We start from the raw sequence: 20,438 nt of genomic DNA on the forward strand, positions 1-20,438 counted from the left end.
TACTCTATTCTCTTTTTAACCAGATCTTAATTTTTAAAAGTCTAAAAATAGAAAGAAAATTAATTTACAGCAAATAAGGAAATTATTGTACATCAAATATTCTTTAAAAGCTTCAGGTGTAGAACCATGGCATCTTTGTAACAAACAGTAACATGAATGGCATCTTATTTTAACTTTCTCTTGCTGTGTTTTAACTTGTACACAGGAGTTTTACCTCAATTTTTTTGTTAACTTTAATTTTTGGAAGCTATCAGGTTTTAAAACACTAAAGAAAAAAACAAACTAGCTCACTGAGTAACTGACCGAGCTAGCTTAGCTAGTTCTCATGGCAGAAGTGTAGCAAACACTCACCAGAGAATGAAACACGTGGTCAGAGGATCCTCTGGAATCCTCGACTTATTCATTTAGAAAAAAACCCCTTAAAAGTAGCTTATAATTATTAGTTTGTAATGCTGCACTGCGTAGTTTTGCCGCAAAGTCTGCCTAGCTCGGGCTTCTATTCTATGTCTCGTTCATGGGCGTGCTGCTGTACTCCTATCTGCGCTGCAGCGCCACCACTGCCCTCTGTTGGACAAAAATGGGTACTGCAGATAGTGAAACTTTAAATGAATACCGGCTTTTTACGATGTTATTGTGAGTGCGTGACATGCGTTTTCACACAGCCCTGCAGTTTCATGCCCTTATTTGGGCATTGAGGGGGGCGTTACCAGTAGAAATATGATAATTTTCTATTAGGAGAAATGTGTGTTTCCAGCTTTTTAGCTGGCAATCATCAACTTATAAACACAGGTGCAAATGATACAAAAATATTGGTGAACAAGGCCCTGTGTTATTATATTTCCATTTCCCTTCTCCTCCCTCAAGTTTCCACCAACCTAGCCCCCCTCCCACTTCAGTCCAAAATGAGCCAGACAGGAATTTCAGTGATTCTTTAATAATACCAATGTGAGCTCAAGTGTTTTATTTTGAAAAGCTAGTAAAGGAAGGGAAAATGGGAAAGGAATAAAGACACAGAGAAAAATGCACTATTTCAGAACATAAAAATCGTATCTGAATAAAATACATTAAGGAGAGTGGCCTGAAACTAGTTGCAGCTTGGTGTTTCTGTTATCAGCTGTGAATGATGACAGAGCAGAAAGTTTCAGGAAAGAGAAAAGAGGGACAAATTCTTATTTACAGTCCAGGATATCCTGTCATTCTCACAGACACAAAGTGCTGAGTGGCAGGACAAACAGGACAGTGGTGTTTGGTTTAAACTCATCACGTTCAGGAAAAATTCACTTTGAATTATTTCAAGTAAAATAAAGTTGAAACCTTTATAATTTTACACTTGGTCTCACAGGAATTTTCCTTTTTTCTTATGCATTTTTTTTATTTGCCTACATTTGCACAAGGCAGTGGTTGGGAATGATACTGGTGAAATTAAACAGGGCAGATGTGAACCAGGGCTGGCTGCTTTGGGGAAAGAATTCTCTGTACGTCTGTGCATGTGGACATAACCTCCAGGTTACCAGAACCACACAGATTTATTTTAAGATAGAGTTTTAGTTGTTATGAGTTGAGGTTTTATTCTGAAAGTTCTCATGTCATGCATATGAGGATTAAGTTGTTCTCTTGCTGTGTAGTTTTAACCTATTTTCCAATGCTACAAAGGGCAGAATAAGAAAAAAATAAACATTAAATTATTTGGTGTAGAAATTTTTTGTCCTGTATAATACAAGTAAATATGAATTGCATTTAATCACATTGATTTGTACAGGGGTCATTTTTTTACTCCCTTACAGAAGATTAAAGGGTCCAGTCACATGTATCTAAGAGATAAATACATTTATATTCATTTAAAAAGAAATTAATGTAATTTACATGGTGCTTTTTAACAATTAAATTGAATAAACTTTTTGATTTTATTAAAAAATATAAATACTTTATGTTTGACATTTATAATCTGAACTAATCTGTAAAAAATGTTTGTGTTTACTTTGATGATTTTGCTTGGTAAAAGTTAAATGAACATAGATATTCATTTTCAAGTTTTAAAACATATAAACAATATCTCTATCAGAGTCGTTACCCTGTAGTTCTTCCCTCAGACCACTAGAGGACAGCAGAGTGCTGCTGCAGGAATTTCAACCAAAGATAAAAGAGTTACAAGACTGGGGTACCAGTGGCCTCAGAGGCTGCTCTCTCACTGGTAATCCCTTATTCTCTCTCTGCTAAGTTTTTGACTCTATCATTGTTCAGTCTGAATAAAAGGCCCAAATAAACCTTCATAATAAAGGCTATGTTTAGGTGTCTCTGTTTGTGTTGGTAGTGGTGATCCTGAAGGATCATGTCTGGATGTCTGGTGTTTGGCATGTAAATAATCATCGGGACAGATGAACTATCACACGATGGAAATTAGAAGAATTAAACTGATGGTGCAAGTCTGAAAATAAATAATTAACTTTGAATTAATAGAAAATTAGTTGAATCAAAACACATAATTTAAAAATAAGGCTGGCTAAACACTAGATGATTGTAGGCCTGATTAAGGGCCTACTCTGCCTCCCCCGATGATCTGGGGCTGTAAACCCATTTAAATCCTGTCCAAATAATTCTCACGTGTGTTTTTTATACAATTAATGCTCTTTTTAACATGACGGCCTCCTCGATCTCTAATCAAAAATATCAAACATATTTGATCTGACAGAATACCCTCAATACTAGAGAGGGTAAACATGAACAGCCAGGATTTAACCTTTATTTCTTTTACTTTTTTGTCTTTTGCTGCAGAATAGGACAGGAGGGGCAGCTTCTACAGGGGTCTGGATGAACCACATAATCTGTGCGTTAGGAGGGATATAATAAAAAATGAAAATCTGTCCTCATGTCTGTGGGCTCTCTGGATTTAAAATTTAGTTAAAATTTGAAAATAGTGTGCTATCAACCTAAGATTTAAACATTTAAATATAAGGCTCACAAATAATAAGAAAAACTTTTTAAATTGGTTCATAAAAAAGAAAATGTATTCTCTGATATTTTATAAAGCACATGGAGTTCTGTTCCAAAGTTCAGAAATATGTTTGAAAAATAATTTTTAAAAGTTTTCATCAAAAAGACGACAAAAAAAAAGGAATTAAAATCTTCAAAATCTACAGCATATTGCCAACGTCAGGCCGAAACCTTGTATCTCCATTTCTCCTGATGTTTTTTTTTTGTTCTAAATCAGTGCTATTGGTCAACCTTTATATCTGTCAGTGGATTTTCACAAATTTAAAGCTGGTAAAAAGTGTCAGAAAGTTGCAAACTATGACCATTCAGTGTTAAATCATTTGAAAAAATGCAGTGTTTTTCCACCAAAGTGGGGATTTTGGAGATGTGAGGTTTCAGCCTGACAGCAGCGACATATCATCGTGATTTTGTTTGTTAATGTTGAGGTCAAAAGGCGACAGAGTCCGCGATGATGTCACTGCTGTCAACCAATCACAGGCTTCCGTTTAGCTCAATTAATAATCATAAATTCTTTAACATCATCATCATCTGTACCTGTGGATCAGAAAAAACCTGGTTCTGATCTCCAGGTGAGTCCTGACTGTTTACATGTTTGTTGTTGTTGTTGTTTACAGCTGTGTCTTAGATGTTCATTTCCAGGTGTTTATTTGTTTACAGGTGTTGTCTTTATTTACAGCTGAGTCGTTTTTATTTCCAGGGGTTTCTTGATGCCTCTGTGCAGATGATAGTTAAGGCCGGGATACTCTGGTTTTGAGTTGCAGGTGGGTCTGTTGGGTCGTTCTTTTCTCCAGAAAGCTTTGAAAGATTTTCTTTGTCTTTGGGAAAAATGTCCACTCTGACCGGAGAATGAAGTGTTTACATTTTGGAGGTCATAGATCAAGGTCATTAAGCCTTGTGTGCATAACCTGCTTTGGAATACAATATCTCCTGAGTGGCTTTGAGGAATTTTCTCAACATTAGCAAACACGTCCACTCTGACTCAAGGATGAATCGATGAGATTCTGGATGCCATAGGCCAAAGGTCAAGGTCATTAAGCCTCATGTTCATATCTTGCTTGTGAATGCGACATCTCAAGGGTGTTTTGAAACAACTTTCCTCAGCCTTTTGACAAACGTCCACTCTGGCTTAAGCATGAACTGAGTGTTTCTGGAGGTTGTAGGTTAGATATCAGGACATTAGGCCTCATGTTCATCCCTTTATTGTGACCACAATCTGTCCATATCACATTAAGAAATTCTCAACAGTTTTGGACACATGTCCACTCTGACTGAAGAAGGAGCTGATTAGATTTGGAGGTAGAAGGTCAAAGGTCAAAGGTCAAAGTAATTTCTGCCCCTGGGGCCGGTTCACTTTCCCCTGAAGAATCAGAAAAATCCCGCCCCCCCTTCCTCTCCTTTCAGAAAATGAGTGCTGAAACAAGCCGTTCTCAGAATTTCCCCTCATGATGTCATGTGGGCAGTTAGCCCCGCCCCCAGGTTTGGTTGGCCCTCCCTGCCTGGAAAAAAGTTCCATCCTCCTCTCCTGATCCTCCTTTCCTGACTGAAAGGAGGATCAGGAGGGCCACATCCAGTAAGCTACATCCATTTCCTGAGAGGGGCGGAGTCAGACAGCTCATTAACATTTAAAGCCACAGACACAGAAACATCTCTTTCTGGGGTTTTCAGACATGCAAAAACCCAACACTGGAGTGTTTTTCAGCAACAAACTTAACAGGCATGTTTTGGGGACCTCTGAGACCGATACAAACTTGTCTTAAAAGGGAAAAATATGTCCACTTTAAGGCCCCATCCACACAGAGACAAAGATGATATTTTGCCTTTCGTTTTTAAAAAGTTTTCCGTAAAGACGGGATTGTTTCAGGAAATATTCACGTAAGCACAGAACCACTGGAAACGACTGAAAACGCTATAGTGCATATGCCAAGCCAATACATGGCGCTGTAACGCTGCCACGGAAATGCACCAAAAGAGAGAAGAGGAGCACAGAAAACTGACACAAACTTTCTTCTAGTTGCCCTTCTGGTTGTTCTCCGTGTTGGATTTAAGAACATATGGTTTGGAGCTTCCCGGTGGTGGTAAAGGAGCATCAGATTTTGCTGTAAAAGCCAGAATAAGCTCACAACTCTGTAATCAGCCATTGTTGTTTTGGCCGGACTCGTGCAGGTGTCTTCAGAGAGCTACGCTACGTGTGACGTAATCGTTTTAAGGTAAATGTGGTTGGCCGTCCACATGGAGACGAAACGGTAGTCGTTTACGGATTTATGTACTCTGGGACCCGTTTTCAGAAAGTATCGTTTACAGTCACCCAAAACACTTTTTCCGTGTGGATGAAACGGCGATACTACAAAAACTTTTGCGTGTACTCCCGCATTCATCTCCATGTGGACGTGGCCTAACTAGAGTGATTATGGAGGTCAAATCTGAAGGCCAGCAGGCCTCATTTCCATAACTTTCTGGGGACCACGGATTCTCAGTGATGCTTTGAAGGATTTTTTCCAATGTTGGACAAAAGTCCACTCTGACAGAAAACAGATTAGATCATTGAAGTTTTAGGTCAAATGTCATGGACGTTGGGCCCCTTGTTCATTTCCGCTTGTGAACAAAACATCTCAAGAATGCTCCATAGGATTTTCTTCAAACTTAACAAGAATGTCCACTCTGAATTGAGGATGAAGTGATTGAAATTTGGAGGACAGTGATGATTATGTTCTGTGTCAGTTTCACCTGCACATTCTTGATTTGCTCTAAAACCTGTGCTGTATTATGAAACATGCACCACACCATAGAAAATTAGATCAATCACACAACCACAAAAATCCACCCTAGCCAGTCTCCCTGACCCACCCCTGTACCGTCACTGTCTAATGATATTAAATGTCAACTGGGCTCATAACCATCGTGTGGTTGCTCTACTTTTTCTTGAAGCTGTGTCTTATAATTTACAGGTCTTTTCTTTTTATTTACAGTTTTTTTTTCATTTCCAGGAGCGTATTCTTCATTTACATGTCTGTCACTGACGTCTATCTAATGTTCGTGTCTCTGGTTATTTACAGGTGTGATGTAATCCAGGTGTGCAGTCTTATTTACAGGTGTGCATGTCGTTCATGCTCTCACAGCGCCTGCACCGGACGTAGCAGCACCACACAAACTTGCACTCGCAGCGCTGGACGTGTCTGACCACGTGAGTGTTGTATCCCCGACCACAGCAGAGTAGGTTACAGCTGTCCGAGCCCGTGGACGTACGGTTGCAGCGGCGCCCCCTAGTCCCGGCCACGCCACGGCGCCGGTCCTCCAAGCAGTAATTTGGAGACTTGTTGAAGAAGATGAGCTGCTGTTTGTCCACAGGGGGGCGACGCTGATCCTTCCTCCTCGTTTTCCTCCTTGAGCGGTCGGAGACCTGGATGCTGTTCTCGTAGCGCTCCTTCAAATACACGCCAACGCGCTCAAAGGGCGCCATTGTCCTCCAACATGTCTTTACGGCACAGGAGCCAGAGACGCCATGGCATCGACAGTCTGTGGACATCGTCCGCTCGATCGCCTACAGAAGGAGATTATAGAGGTTTTAAAGGTCTGTAGATGCATAGACTCATCTAAGAACATAAAAAGCTTAAATAAGCGCCTGTCTCTGTGTCGTCCTCACCTGTCGGCCCACCTCACTGTTGTGTTGGTTCATGGTGCTCGTCGTGTACCCTCCTCGGGTCGTCGACATGTTTTTCACTGTGTTGTCGATGAATCTGCGGCTGAACCACGTCCCGTACTGGATGTGATCCGAGCAGCCGCCCCAGTGCCAGCCGTCGACTGCCGAGCCGCCGCCCTGCAGCCGAGCGTCGCAGCCGCACTCCGTCATGTTCCCCTGACTGCAGGAGCGCGTGACGGCGTGGACCAGCCCCGCCGCCATCACTGCGTAGATAAACGCTGTCTCTTTGGTCCCTGCAGAGGGAGAAGGAGTGGATATGAGTTATACAGAAACCTACCATAAAGACCATCCCAAATTAAGGCCTAAGTGCTAAAAATCTAGTGCTGTCACCTTAACGGGGGTCAGTGGGCATCAGTTAGTCATTTTGTACATGCACTCCTGCATATTTCTTCATGTAGATGCTGGAGTGCATGAACTAAATGCAATTTACCAGATAAAAAAGTGTTAAAATCAAACACCTGAGTATCATCAGAGTCTTGTTTTCATGTTGGCTGTGATCTTTATAGTCTAAATAGATTTGAGTCCTCACCGCTGGTCAGCTCGTGTCCAAACACTGGCGGCTGCTCACTTGTGGAGCAGTTCCACCTCTCATGTTTGAACTGGTTCTGGCACTCGGACACAGCGAGCCGGGCTCCGTCCTGGATGCTGGGCAGAAGGAAGGGTTTCTTTCGGCAGAGGTCTCGCTGTTTATGGCTCAGAGGGAGATTAGCACAGCCCAGCTTCTCTGGGACCCCCGCCGAGGTCACACCCAGCCACCTAAAGGAGAGACGTGAGGGTAAGACATCACCAAAACTCAGTCCAGATATTCAGGATATAAACATACGTTCCTGTCAGGATTTACCTCTTCAAATCCATTCTCAGTGGCAGTAAACCGACATGGTGGCCTATCCAATTTAAAGTTGTCCATAATGGAGGATAGAAGTTAAAGCTATCTGGGGCCCAGCCAAATGGGGGCTCGTGGAGGTCAGGAAAATCATGGTGTATTGTAAAGTTAAGCTGTGATAACCATATCTAATTATTTTTTACCTAAATAATAACCACTCTTATCAAAAGAACAAATATTATTTTAATATATTTATGTCATAATAAAGAACTTCCTTCAAAAATGTAAAGCCCTTTTCTTAAAACAGAATTACAGTGGATTAAATGTGGCAAAAATGGGCAGAAAAGAGGGTGAAATGGGTTTTAATAGTGGCAAAAATAGGTAAAGAGGCAAAAAGGGTTAGCAGAGGCAAAAAATAGGTGGAAAAAATATATATTTAAAGTGGAGGAAATGGGCAGATAAGGTGGCAAAACGTGATTCAAAGTGGCAAAAATGAATTGAAAGAGGCAATAAATAGGCAGAAAGGGGCAAAAACAGGTGGAAAAAGTTGGGAAAAGGGTTTAAAAGTGGCAAAAAGCAAACTAAAGTGGCATCAGCAGATATAAAAATTGCTAACTGCAGTTAAAAATGGGAATAAACATTGGTGTAAAGAGGTTTATAAAGGAAAAAACGGATTAACAGAGGCAATTTTAGCAGAACTGGGCAAAAAAGAACAAATAAAGTGTGGAAAAGGGGGTTACAAGTGACCAAAATGGATCAAAAAGGCAAAAAATAGGCATGGAAAATGGTGAAATAGGATTTAATAGTGACAAAAATAAGTCAAAAGAGGCAAATAGGGTTAGCACAGGCAAAAAAAAACAAAATTTGTAGAAAGTGGCCAAGATCAATTTAACATGGCAGAAATCAGTTAAAAGATGAAAAAATGGATCCAGGAGTTGCAAAAATTGGCCAAACAGGCCTAAAATGTGTCAAAATAGGCCAACAACAGGCAGTAAGTGGGTAAAATGTGGTTCAAAATGACAAAAAAGGGGCAGAAATTGTGGTGAAATTGAATTCAAAAGTGCCAAAAATGGGTCTCAAGAGGCAAAAAAGGGTTAGCAGAGGAAAAAATAGGTGGAAAGTGGCCAAAACATATTTAAAGTGACAAAAATCAGCATAGAGTTGCAAAAATGGGCAGAAAATGAGGTGAAATAGGATTCAAAGCTGCAAAACTTGGTCAAACTGGCCCAAAATAGGTAGAAAGTTGCAAAAAAGAGCCACAAGAGGCCAGAAATAGGCAGTAAGTGGGGAAAATTTGGTACAAAAGTTCAAAAAAATGGGCAGAGAAGGCAGTGAAATAGCTTCAACAACAGAAAAAAAGAGTAAGAAAGAAACAAAATTTTTTGTAAAGTGGCAAAACAGGTTAAAAAAGCAGTGAAAAAGGGTCACAAGTAGAAAAAATCAATAAAAAGTGACAAAAATGGCCATAGAAAAATGCTATTTGTTGTTTAAAATGGTAAAATGGGCAAAAAAGAGCTGGAGATGGGGTTAATTATGACAAAAGGCAACAAGTGGCAAAGGGCAGAAAAAGTGGTTACAAGTGCCAAAAACTGAATTGAAGTGGCAAAAATTGGAAAAAAAATGGTGAAATAGGCTAAAAAATATGGGTTAATGGAGCTGAAATTTGTTCAAACAAGTTAACAGAGGCAGAAAAGGGCACAAAGTGTGCAAAACTGATGAAAAGTTGCACCAATATTAGCAGCACTGCCACTGATCAGACACAGACATGACACTATCAGGCCTGCTGTTATTACTACTTTAATAATAATGTGTAAAATCTGGATTCCACTGAAAAGTGAAGTCTCTACCAAAAGAGAGGCATGTTAAACAGTTAGAGTTAACATTTCTCTATTGAAGGTTCTGGAAGCTCCGGAGGATAAGTGGTATTTACTGCATGTGACATGACGTCTCCTGGTCTCCACCCAAACAGCTGATTTATAAAACTGATTGTTCTTTAGGACTTGTCTTATCACAGAATGATGAGCAGCATGTGCTGCATCCCACAGAGAAGGACTTTCATTGTTCAGAGTCATAAATCGTAACTGGATCCACTCCACTGGATTTCATCTCTGCTGGATCTTTAGGAGAAAAACTTGACTCTAAAAAACGAGGTCCAACATGTGCAGAAAGTTAAAGTCGGACTTTCATAACCTCAGATGATAGAAGGACTGAGAGCGGGAGCCTGAGCAGCATAGACGGGTCAGAATGAAGGTTTTAGTGAAGTAAGACTATCTCTATGGAGAATGGTTCAACTAATTTCCTAAGGAGTGTTGGACGGTCGTGGTTCAGATGAAGGATGAGCTGATGGTAGATTCTTGGTTCCATTTTCCACACAATATTCAAAGATCCCAGCTAAAAAGGGTCTTTTGTAGTCACACATCTCAAATTAACCGAGTAGAAGATCAAATCTGTTTAGTTATTCCTTTCATAATGTTGACATTTTAGACCTTCACAGTCTGTTCTGGGTCGGTTCTGACCAGGAAATTCCCTCTAAACCTGAGTCCATGCCAAAGTTTGAACTAAGGATTTATTTAGAGTTTAAAAATCTGACATAAGTACATGAATATTAACTCTTAATGAATGTTTCAGACGGCAGCCATAATGATTAAAACTGAGACAGGAAGTGTACCAATAATTCTGGAAGGATCACTGCATTATGGTTAAAATTTTTAACCAAAATTAATTTTGGAGTGTCTATTCAATCACATGCATGATTCTTTTTTGTTGCATTTTAAAATCCCAATATTTGAATTTAAATTTTTTTACTTTTTTTTTTTTTTTACTAAGGGTGACCAAACTCCTGTTTGGATACAGACAAGCTTTTATTTTGAAAGAATTAAGAACTTTGGATGGAGTGAAGATTGTGGCACAAACTTAACCATGGAAAAAGGAACTTGCTATGGATTGAAAAGATATGACTTGTACGCTGTGTGTTTTGGGGTTTTTCTTTTTCTTTTCTTTTTTTTTTTTTTTTAATTGAAATGAAACATCAAGGATAGGTGGCGGACTTCTTTTACATCACTGTGGCTGCAGGGAGAAGATGGATTTTATTGCGAGCCAAAAATAAATAAATGCACAAATGATAAACACAAAGCGTGCCAGAAGATCTAGAAGCCATCCCTGTGGAACACCATGGCACACAAACACAGAAAACTATGACTAACAGACAGATTAATCACTGTGGACTTTAATTAGACATTAAGGAGCAGAGGTGGATTATTTTACATCACTGCAGGGAGACACTGATGTTGTTTAACTAAAAGGACAATAAAGCATGCAATTGATCTCTACTTAACAGAAATGAACGCACTAATTACGGATCTTAATTGCATCGCTTTTAAAGAGTTAAAGCAGACTGCCCTATAGGCAACGACACAGGGCATTAAGGATCAGAGGTAAACTTTTTTTTTAAATCACTGCGGCTGCAGAGACGCTGATGTGCCATAGCTAAAGTGTGGTAAATGAGCCATAGAGCATGTAATAATGCTATTAAAAAGATTATGCACCAACTATGGAGAATTACCTGCATTACTATTAAAGCATTTATGCTGACAGCCCTATTTATAACATGCATGAATTATATGATCAAAATTAGTGACTTAATCTCATTTTGGCGCCTGATTAGCAGATCTGTCTTACTCATTACTTGCAATGCAAAGCTTCATTTGTGCTTTCTATATCTTGTAATAAGATATTTATAATGGATGAACGATATTATCAGCATAATATCAGTATCAGTATTTCCTGCTGATATTTTGGCTGTAAAAATCTGCTTTTATCAGCAGTAAATATCGGCTGTAAGAACACCTTAATAAGTGAATATTTATTCTGGACTAACAGACTCACGTCAGCTGAAATCTTCTTTATTTATCATCATTATTTAAACTTCAAATTGAGTTTAAAGGACTGAAATGTGTTCATTTTTTCATCCTAGAACTTTAAATTGAGTGTTTTAAGGACTGAAGTGTTTGTCCTGAACGACATTTAAGTATCTGTATCAGATAAAATTATTTTGTAAATATTGGCAAAAATCAAACATGCATCCCTTATACTTTTATGTAGACTTGACTTGTAAATTAAGAGAAATTTGATTTTTTTTTTTTTTTTTTTTTTACTAGAAATTACACAACAGCATTACAAGTTTTTGAAGCATTTAAAAAAAAGGTCAAATTTAACACAGAATAGCCCCTGGACAAAAATTCAAGGTGGTTTTCTGGGACCCAGAGTCATTGAGGTCAAATTTAAGTGATAAGAATCGCTTACTTAAAACCTGAATACTTATTATGACTTATCAAAGCAATAAAAATACCATTAATACAATTTGACCTTTATAATAAAGGCTTTTTAAGTATTTGCTTCCTTATTTGTTAAAATTGTCATGTTTCAAGTGCCTACTGTCCTCTTTTTTTATATTGAATAAAAACATGTGTTATTCTTTGTTGCCTGTTTCAAACTGTAAACCCCCTCTTCCTAAAATAGTTGAGCTGTTATTTTTGTAATACTAATGTTGTGGTGGGCTCATTGGACTAGGATGGTAATATACAGTGTGTATAGCTGAAATAAGACTGGCACGATTTTTCCAGTTTTCCGGTCCCAAAAAGTGAATGTTGACCAGGGTACTGGTCCCCAACCTGGGGTCTGGAACACCCTGGGTAGTTAGTCTGCTCTGAGGTTAACAGGATGGGATTTGTACATATTCACAAAATCACAAATAAGATTTATTACTTTATACAGAAGTCTTTTGTGAGAATGATATTTATATACCTGTTTCCTTTGGATTATATTGACAAAACAATTACATTTATGGTGTTTTTTAACAGCAATGCATCTTTTATTTTTCAAGGGGCCACGAGGGGGCTCAGCTTTCATAGACACAAGTAGGGGGAGCTCAGGGGACTACAGGCCCAGGGGGCTACAGATCCAATGTGCATGTGCTGATACTATCAAATGGCATATGTGAACGTCTAATTTACTTGGCCTTTCAAGGACTAGCCATCTCTGTGGGCAGGCTTATCTGAAATAACATAAATTTGATAAAGAAAGTGCTTCTTTTGTGCGTAATTTGGGTCACTTTCAGAAAGGTCATGCAATTTTAGGTTAAAATAGCGACGACTAAAAGGCATTTACACTGCTGTCAAACGCCAAAACCAGGCAAATCTGACCAATAATGAAGATTAAAACATTTATTCATAATTATTTTAATATAACAATGCAGTGGGCTGGTGAGAGACGCACGGGACGTCTTAGTTTCATGGTTTATTAGATTTAGTTGCCTTTTTTTCATTGAGGGCCCTTCTGATTTTTTTCCCAAAAAACTGAAAAAGTCAGTACCCTGTATCTTAAATCAGAGGGGGAAAGTCAGGATATTTTTGTGATCCTAGTCCTTTCCTGTGCTTTTTGGATCTCTGGAAGTTGTTGCGTAAAATCTACGCTAACACGCGCACACTGAGTCGATTCAGCTGGACCAACAGCAGACTATGAAGTTTAACTCACTGCACAAAGATGTGATGATCTCTGATTTCCAACTATTTTGTTCGTTTCGGTTTGTTTAAGAGGAAAATTTGGAGGAATCCCATCATTACGCATCATTTTTGATTAACGTGCTGCAGGAGATTATTCTCCACGCTAAGTCTAAATTCTGTAGTTTCTGCAGAAGAGTTTGGTGGACTTTGGCTGACTCGTCTCCCAACTCTAACCCGGTTTAGTGTCTCCCGCATCAGCAGGTCGATACTCACATCCAGCTGGAGCTGCAGCTCAGCGGACGCACGGACACCAGCAGCAGGCTCAGGGTGCACACACGTCGGACTCCACAGCTCCGAGTCTCCATGTCCTCTTCATGTGTCTAACCATAACCCTCCGAGTGAGTCCATCAGCAGCCTCAGGCTCATATTAACCCGGGTCAGGAGCGGAGTAGCCAATTAACCCGAGCTAAACCGGGCCAGGAGCGAAGTATTAACCCGGGTCTGAGAGATCCTCTGATGATGATCCTGAAGGACTCTGATATTTCCTCAGTCTTCTTCTCACTCTGAATGATCTCAACCTGCACTCAGAGGACCAGTCAAAGACCAGGAGGATCCTCATTGGACGACTAGAATATTCCATTGATGACGTCAGCGTCGGACAGCGCTGGACGGGCTGAAGAAGCAGATTAACAAACTTGTCTACGTGACAGAGTTCTCACAATGATGTAAAAACTGTTATTTCAATATATTTTCGTTTGGAATAAGCTTGTCAAAACTTTTAAGACCGTTTTGATCCCGTGAGTTTTGTGATGATGCATTTATAAAACCAGAAAGTCCTGGATCACAGAGTAAAAGTAGCACATTGACCTGTGCAGGGCAAAGGAAAATATGCATTCATTGTGAGGCATTTATCAGAAATTATTTTTAAAAAATAATACGTGTAAGAATGAGGCATAAAACAGAATCAAAATGGACTTTCATTGTTGAATAATTCCTGGAAATGACCTCTGGCAAATAACAGCAAAGTACATCTATCATATAAAAAAAATGAAATCCAGACAGATTAAGCTCAGTTGGAAGAGCAAGAGCCATTAAAAGAGTCCGGTGCTGTTTGGCATATGTCTTCCCCTTCTCTTCCAATATTTCCTGCCTCTCTTCAGCCGTCTTGTCTAATAGAAGCTAAAGCCCCCAAAAAGTCATCTAAAAATGTCAAATCTGGTCACTGAGATGTAGACTTGGAGTTGTACGGTTAGTGTGGAGTTTACATGGGCTCTCTTAAGGTACTCTGGCGTCCTCCAAAAGGCCAAAACATGCTTGTTAGGTTAATTTGTGCCTCTAAATTGCCCATAGGTGTGAATTAGAGCATGTCTGTTTTTTTTCGCCCACTGACAGCTGGGTTTGGCTCCAGAGCCCAGGACCCCAAACGGGATAGGGGGATTAGAAAATATGTAATACCCCAGTGTTTATTTTGACATGTTCATAGCGTAATGGCGCCATATGTCAGCTGTGTTCTCTTTTACTTTACCTGAACTTCCTGTCTAAACCGGAAGTAGCACTATTTCGACCGTTTACTAGCCCTAAGCGGCATAACTTTAATTCTTTCCTTTCTGCATGCTAGAGCATGTCTAATTATGAACAATGTTTACATTTGTGTGTCGTCTTCCTGAAATGTTGTGTACGTTTCTGTTAGATTTATTCGATGCCAATTGAAGCGGCATTCGCCTAACAAATAAGCAAATGCTAACACGCTAATATGCTAGCGCCACATAGCTAAGTGCATAGATATTTTTATATCTATGGCTAATTGGCTAATGCTGTTAACTCACGTTTTGACATGCTTAATTTTCTGTTTGTGTAGAATATTAATGGGGCTGTTGGTATTGTTTGCGGTTTCAAGGTAAAGAAATTGACATGGAGAAATATACCCTCATAGTAATAAACTTCACAAAAAGTCATCAATGTTGTGGGACACAACATTTGGGGACTGTTTAGATGGTTAGATAGCTAGCATTGGATAGCTAGCGAGACCGTCACAAAATGAATGGGTGGATGTTACTCATTTAAGAAGTGATTCAAATCTGGTCTGTTTATCTGTCCCTTGTTTTCAACATCTTCCACACATAAATAAAGGCTTCATTTTGCTCCTTTCCAGAGGCTTCCAAATGACTAAAACTGCCTGTGATGACAACCTTACTGTAGAGTGGGATTAATCATGCTGAAGATAAATTATCCTCTTAACTCCTCCAAGGTATTCAGACAGTTTACTTAAGTTAAAGACAAACTATCAAACTACACTGTACAGGAAATAGAACATAGAAAAATCATACAAGTTATTAAAATTCTAGAGGACCTAGCATGCAGCCTAGAGGAACACCAGTATTACAGTAATATGAAGGAATGTTAGAATTTTCAATCTTTTTTGATACCAAGTTTCCTAAAATGATTAAATCTGTTGTTTTAGTCATCAGCAGGATTGAAAAACATTAAAGAGGGGAGAAGAATTTGCAAAATATATTCATATTGTGTAAAAAACACTGTACATGAAAGAGAGGAGTTTACCTGCAAATCTTTAAAGAACTGACCCATATTGGGTGCGAAGGACTTCTGTTTGCTGTAGTATCAAACAGGTATTGATATGTTTGATTGGCATCACATCAAAGTTTAAAAGTCATATTGTGTTAACCCAGGTGTAAAGTGACTAACCATCTGAAGTGAAGGTTTAAGAGTCTTAAAACTTGTATTAAACTTTAAAAGTGTTCAACTGAGTATTAACAGAAGTCATTCAGGTAAAACGAGATGATTTGTATTGTATTTACAGACATTTTTTAATAAAACCCAATTCTGAAAAGACATATAAACAAGCAGCACAGCTGGTGATCAACTTTTATACAAATAGCTTTTATGGCAGAGTTATTAGAATGTAGAAAGGCACAGTTATTCTAATAAATGCTGAATCTGTGAATGTGTAAAGTAGAAAACAGATTTTAAAGTGAGATGATGCAGATAAACAAACATTCATATTAACCAGAAGACACAGTCAAATACAACAGATTACATGTCTTTACAGTCAGATAAAAATAAATCATAAAGAGAAAAAACATAAATATTCATAATTCTATTTTCCAGCATGTAAACATGTACAGAGATAAGGCACATCAATAGAAAAATATAGAAAGGAACAAATAAGACGTTTCTTCTTGTGTTTAACACAGTTGTCATTGAGTCTTTGGTTAAAATCATCTGATATACACAATAATACATCTGAGGTATTTAATTATACATATATATTATATATGTTAAAGACATACAGGCTGAGAGAAAGAGAGAGCAAGTTTAGTCTGATATTAAAGTTAAAGTATAAAATATACACATCTGATGACAGCATAAAACAACAAAAGTTAAAATTAAATTGATTTTCTTCATAGCAGGACACTGTTATGGCTGATAAATAAGCTACTGTGCTTTCAAATTAGCCACTGCTCCTCAGAAACAGTCAATACATGACAGAAACAAACTGGTGGAGCCAAAAAATCTTGGCACATTAGAGCAGCAGCTAACAAGATTTTAAGATAATACCCATTAGCATGGCTGATGTTCATGAATTCACAAATATTTAGCGTGCATCAGGACAAGAAAACATTAAATGTAAACTACAAAGAAACTCTTGTCAAATAAAAACAGACATTGGTTACATTAAAATAATCTAGCATGGTAGATAACACAATATACATGATAGAGGTTAGCTTGTGTGCTAACACACTAGTTAGGACGCATAACAGATAGTTGGTGTGCAATGGAGGGTAGTTAGGACACATTAGTTGCTATATGCACGTTAGAAATACTTAAAGAGTGAACATTCAAAATCTTAGGTTATGAGCACTAGCATATAGCTTAGCTTTCTTAAAAACCAGCAGTGGCACAGAAATGTTTACATACCAGGAACAAGCTAGTGAGCTTAGCTGACAAGCTAGAGCCTAGCTAAAGTAACAAGTGTGTACTAAAGCTAGCCTACTGTATGTCTAATTAGGAACATAGTGTTCTCAAAACAGCTAGTTCACTATGAAGGCTAGTTAGTACAAAGAATACAGCTGTGTAGCAAAGCTAGCTAGGTCACTATGAAGTCTATCCAGAACACAATAAAAACAATAGTGTGCTTAAGCTAGCTGCTTTACTTTAAGGACTAGTTACAAATAAGTGGTAACTATGTGCTAAATTCACTTTTTTACATTAAGAACAAGTTATTACAAAGAAGAGATTAGCATCTGTGTACTTAAATAAGGAAATTAACTTTAGAGACAAGTAAGCACAAAAGATGTACACTCAAACTGGAAAGTGTGCATTCAAAGCTAGCTAGCACACAAATGAAAGATGGCGGTTTACTAAACCAGACTTTTTTAGTACACAACAGAAACATTAGGTACTCATAAGTAGCTATTAGATAAGCTAGCAGGAGGCATAACAGGCTTGTTAGCATACATTATAACCTAGCTAACTATAGAATTGAAAGTGCGCATTATAAACTAGCTAGTTCATAAACCAGTTAGAATTCATTACAAGTTAGCACAGATTTAAAAACTAGTAATTTTACACTATACACTAGTTAGTTTACTAACAAGCTAATAAACATTATAACCCATTTTTTATAAACTTGACCAAACATATTAACCAGTAACTAAAAAGAAAAACCTGGTACTAAACTTTCTAAACCACTGAGGACACTACACTCTACACTAGTTAGTTTTCAAAAAAGTTAGTGTACATTATAATCTAGCTAAAACATGCTGAAAACTAGTCATTCTTTATAAACTTGTTGGTATACGTTACAAGAAAACAAAAATAAAGCTGTTAGTTTGTATTTCTAAACTATAGAGTACATTTTCTAAACTAGTTGGTACACATTGACTAGTTTGTGTATTCTTTTAACTAGTAAGCACTAATAATGTAGTTAGTACACAATATTAACTCAATATAAACAAATTAAGACCTTGTTATAAAACTAGTTCTAGGGCTGTCAAGTGATTAACGTTTTCAATCAGGACTCCATCTTTTTAAATTTCAACTTTTTTGCATTTAAACTGTTTTGGATTTTTCTACTGTCTTAAACTAAGGACAAATGACTCCCTGTCCCCACTTCTTTAAGTAGATCAAACATTATGGCAGGAACTTGACCATGGAAAAAGGAACTTGTTATGGTTTGAAAAGTAAAAAAGGGGGCATTTAAAATGTTTGATATGACAAGGCCCAGACTACTTCTGACTTGTTTACTGACCTGTCTGTGGGTTTTTATAGTGAAATGAGACATCAAGGAGCAGTGGTGGACTTATTTTACATCACTGTGGCTGCAGGGAGACGCTGCAGCAACTTAACCGAAATGTGTTAAAAAGGGAACTAAAGTATGTGATTAATCGCGATAGAAAAATAGAATGCACTAATTGTTGACCTTAGTTAACTGTGATTGATATTATTAATCTTGACAAAAATCAACAAATTAGTATATTCCATACTACTGAATACACTTTCTAAATTCAACTGATAAGAACTCATAAAATATTTAGCACACCAAATTAACGCAATAAAACAAATTATAACCTAGTTATTACACTATATAAACTAGTTAGTTAACACTACAAACTAGTTAGTACATTATAAACTAGTGAGAGCACACAATGAGATGGATACTGTGCATTATGAAGAAGTGAGAAAGGAACACATGACAAACAAGTAAGTGCACACTAAAAACTACTACTATAGATAGACCTGTTGGTGCACACTATAGACTTGTTAGTACAAAACTAGTTAGCACACACTAGAGTTTGGCGGCTGGGGAACGCTTAGCACAAACAGTAAAGTGATTTGCATTAACAGAAAAGATGGTTGCAAAGAGCTACAACACAGGTGCAGCATGAATGCATATTCAAAACACTTTTAAGCAACAAACAGGCACAACACAAATTTATATTCTAAAACCTTTGCATACAGATGCAACACAAATGCGTGTTTGAAATGCTTTGCATTAACAGAAAACACTGTCGCAAATATCGTCATAACAGAAGTAGTTTGATGGACACTTTTCCCAGACGAACAAGCTATAGCATTGAACAACATTCTGATAATTTAAGGCTACAAAGGGATAATCATGATTCTTATAGTAAACTTTAGATATTCTTTCACTTACTCTCTCAATTCTGTCTTGGAGTTTGTCCTCAACAATTGTCCTTTGGAAACATTTTCACAGGATTTGTGTAGTGTGTCCGCCTGGGAAAAGAGTCTGATTCCACTGTGAAGGTATTTATGGTTCTGTCAATGCCAAGTGTTTTGAATGTACATTTGTGTTGCACTTGTGTTAATTAAAAGTGTTTTGAATATGCATTAGTGTGAGACTTCCTTGCTACCGTACTTAAGCCTTGTTAGCTTGCATTATGAAGCACTTATTGCAGATAAAACAACAATTTATGAACTACACTGCACATATCATAAACTACTAAGTACACACTACAGATTAGTTAGTACACATTATGAACTAGCAAGAGCATACCCCAAACGACTGTACATATTGAAACTACTTGGTAAAGACAGGCTCGTTAGTTCACATTAAATACTTGGTGATGAACAGCAGAAGCTTAGTTCCCTTTAAAGCTAACTTTATGAACGACCCTCACTCGCAGTTAAATAGCGAAGTGGGTGGAGATTATCTTAATAGTTCACATATAAAAATAACAAAGAGACTTTGTGAAATTTGAGAAGCTAGTTTGTGTTTAGCATACTTTTTTGTGTTTATTTACAGCCTGTACATGAAAAAATAGCTTGTGATTATGCTGATTTCTCTCTCTCTTGGTGTTTTGCATAGTTAAAAGTAAAGATACTAAATGTTGAGTTTGGACCTTAAAATACAAAAATAGTCTCTTTATATAAAACTAAGGTCCTGTCATTAAAAATAGAATAAACTATCTTTCTTCACTCTATCATCTTTCAGCGCTCCCTATCATCTCTGAGACCTTGTTGATCTACAGGCTCGAGTCCTACTGCAGGTAAGGAAGATAGATGAGCACTAACGCACACAAATATACACACTGGAGTTCAGTCTCTGGTTCTAGGACACAGGCGACTCAGCAGGATCTCAGAGTAAACCTGGTTCACTGGTCCTTTCACATGATAAGATAAGGCTTTAGGCCACGCCTCCTGGTCCGTGTCCGGCACGGCTGACTGGCTGCTGAGTCCGGATGCTGTTCTGGTGGATCTGGTTCTGTTTGTTGTTGATGTTGTGTTTTCTGAGAGGGTGGGGGACTCGATTTTCTCCACCTGTGGGAGCAGAAGAAGACACAAAAATCTGTAATGTTAAGATGGTTAAAAGTAAAATGAAAGTTCCAATCAGTAAAAACAAAACTCTTAACCTTAATAAAACAAAAGATGACATTTGATAAATTTA

General features: G+C 38.0%; 2 protein-coding genes across 3 annotated transcripts in view; both read right to left on the bottom strand.

The window, feature by feature from the left end:
* Positions 1–6,004: 6,004 nt before the first annotated feature.
* On the bottom strand, positions 6,005–13,377 carry wnt16 (wingless-type MMTV integration site family, member 16). Its single transcript, XM_041781194.1, has 4 exons — positions 13,286–13,377; positions 7,218–7,444; positions 6,632–6,921; positions 6,005–6,529 (listed from the first exon to the last, which is right to left on the bottom strand). Exons 1-4 carry the CDS (start codon positions 13,375–13,377, stop codon positions 6,071–6,073), a joined length of 1,068 nt encoding a protein of 355 aa, XP_041637128.1. The 3' UTR covers positions 6,005–6,070.
* A 2,475-nt stretch (positions 13,378–15,852) lies between these two features.
* cped1 (cadherin-like and PC-esterase domain containing 1) overlaps positions 15,853–20,438 on the bottom strand; it is a 44,868-nt gene continuing 40,282 nt past the window's right edge. For both annotated transcript variants that reach the window (XM_041780950.1, XM_041780951.1), the window contains one exon: positions 15,853–20,311. In XM_041780950.1, coding sequence (XP_041636884.1) covers positions 20,090–20,311 — 222 coding nt within the window. In that variant the 3' untranslated portion in view covers positions 15,853–20,089. The remainder of the gene's footprint in view (positions 20,312–20,438) is intronic.

This window comes from Cheilinus undulatus, linkage group 23 (genome assembly GCF_018320785.1).
Source record: "Cheilinus undulatus linkage group 23, ASM1832078v1, whole genome shotgun sequence".
Classification (NCBI taxonomy): Eukaryota; Metazoa; Chordata; class Actinopteri; order Labriformes; family Labridae; genus Cheilinus; species Cheilinus undulatus.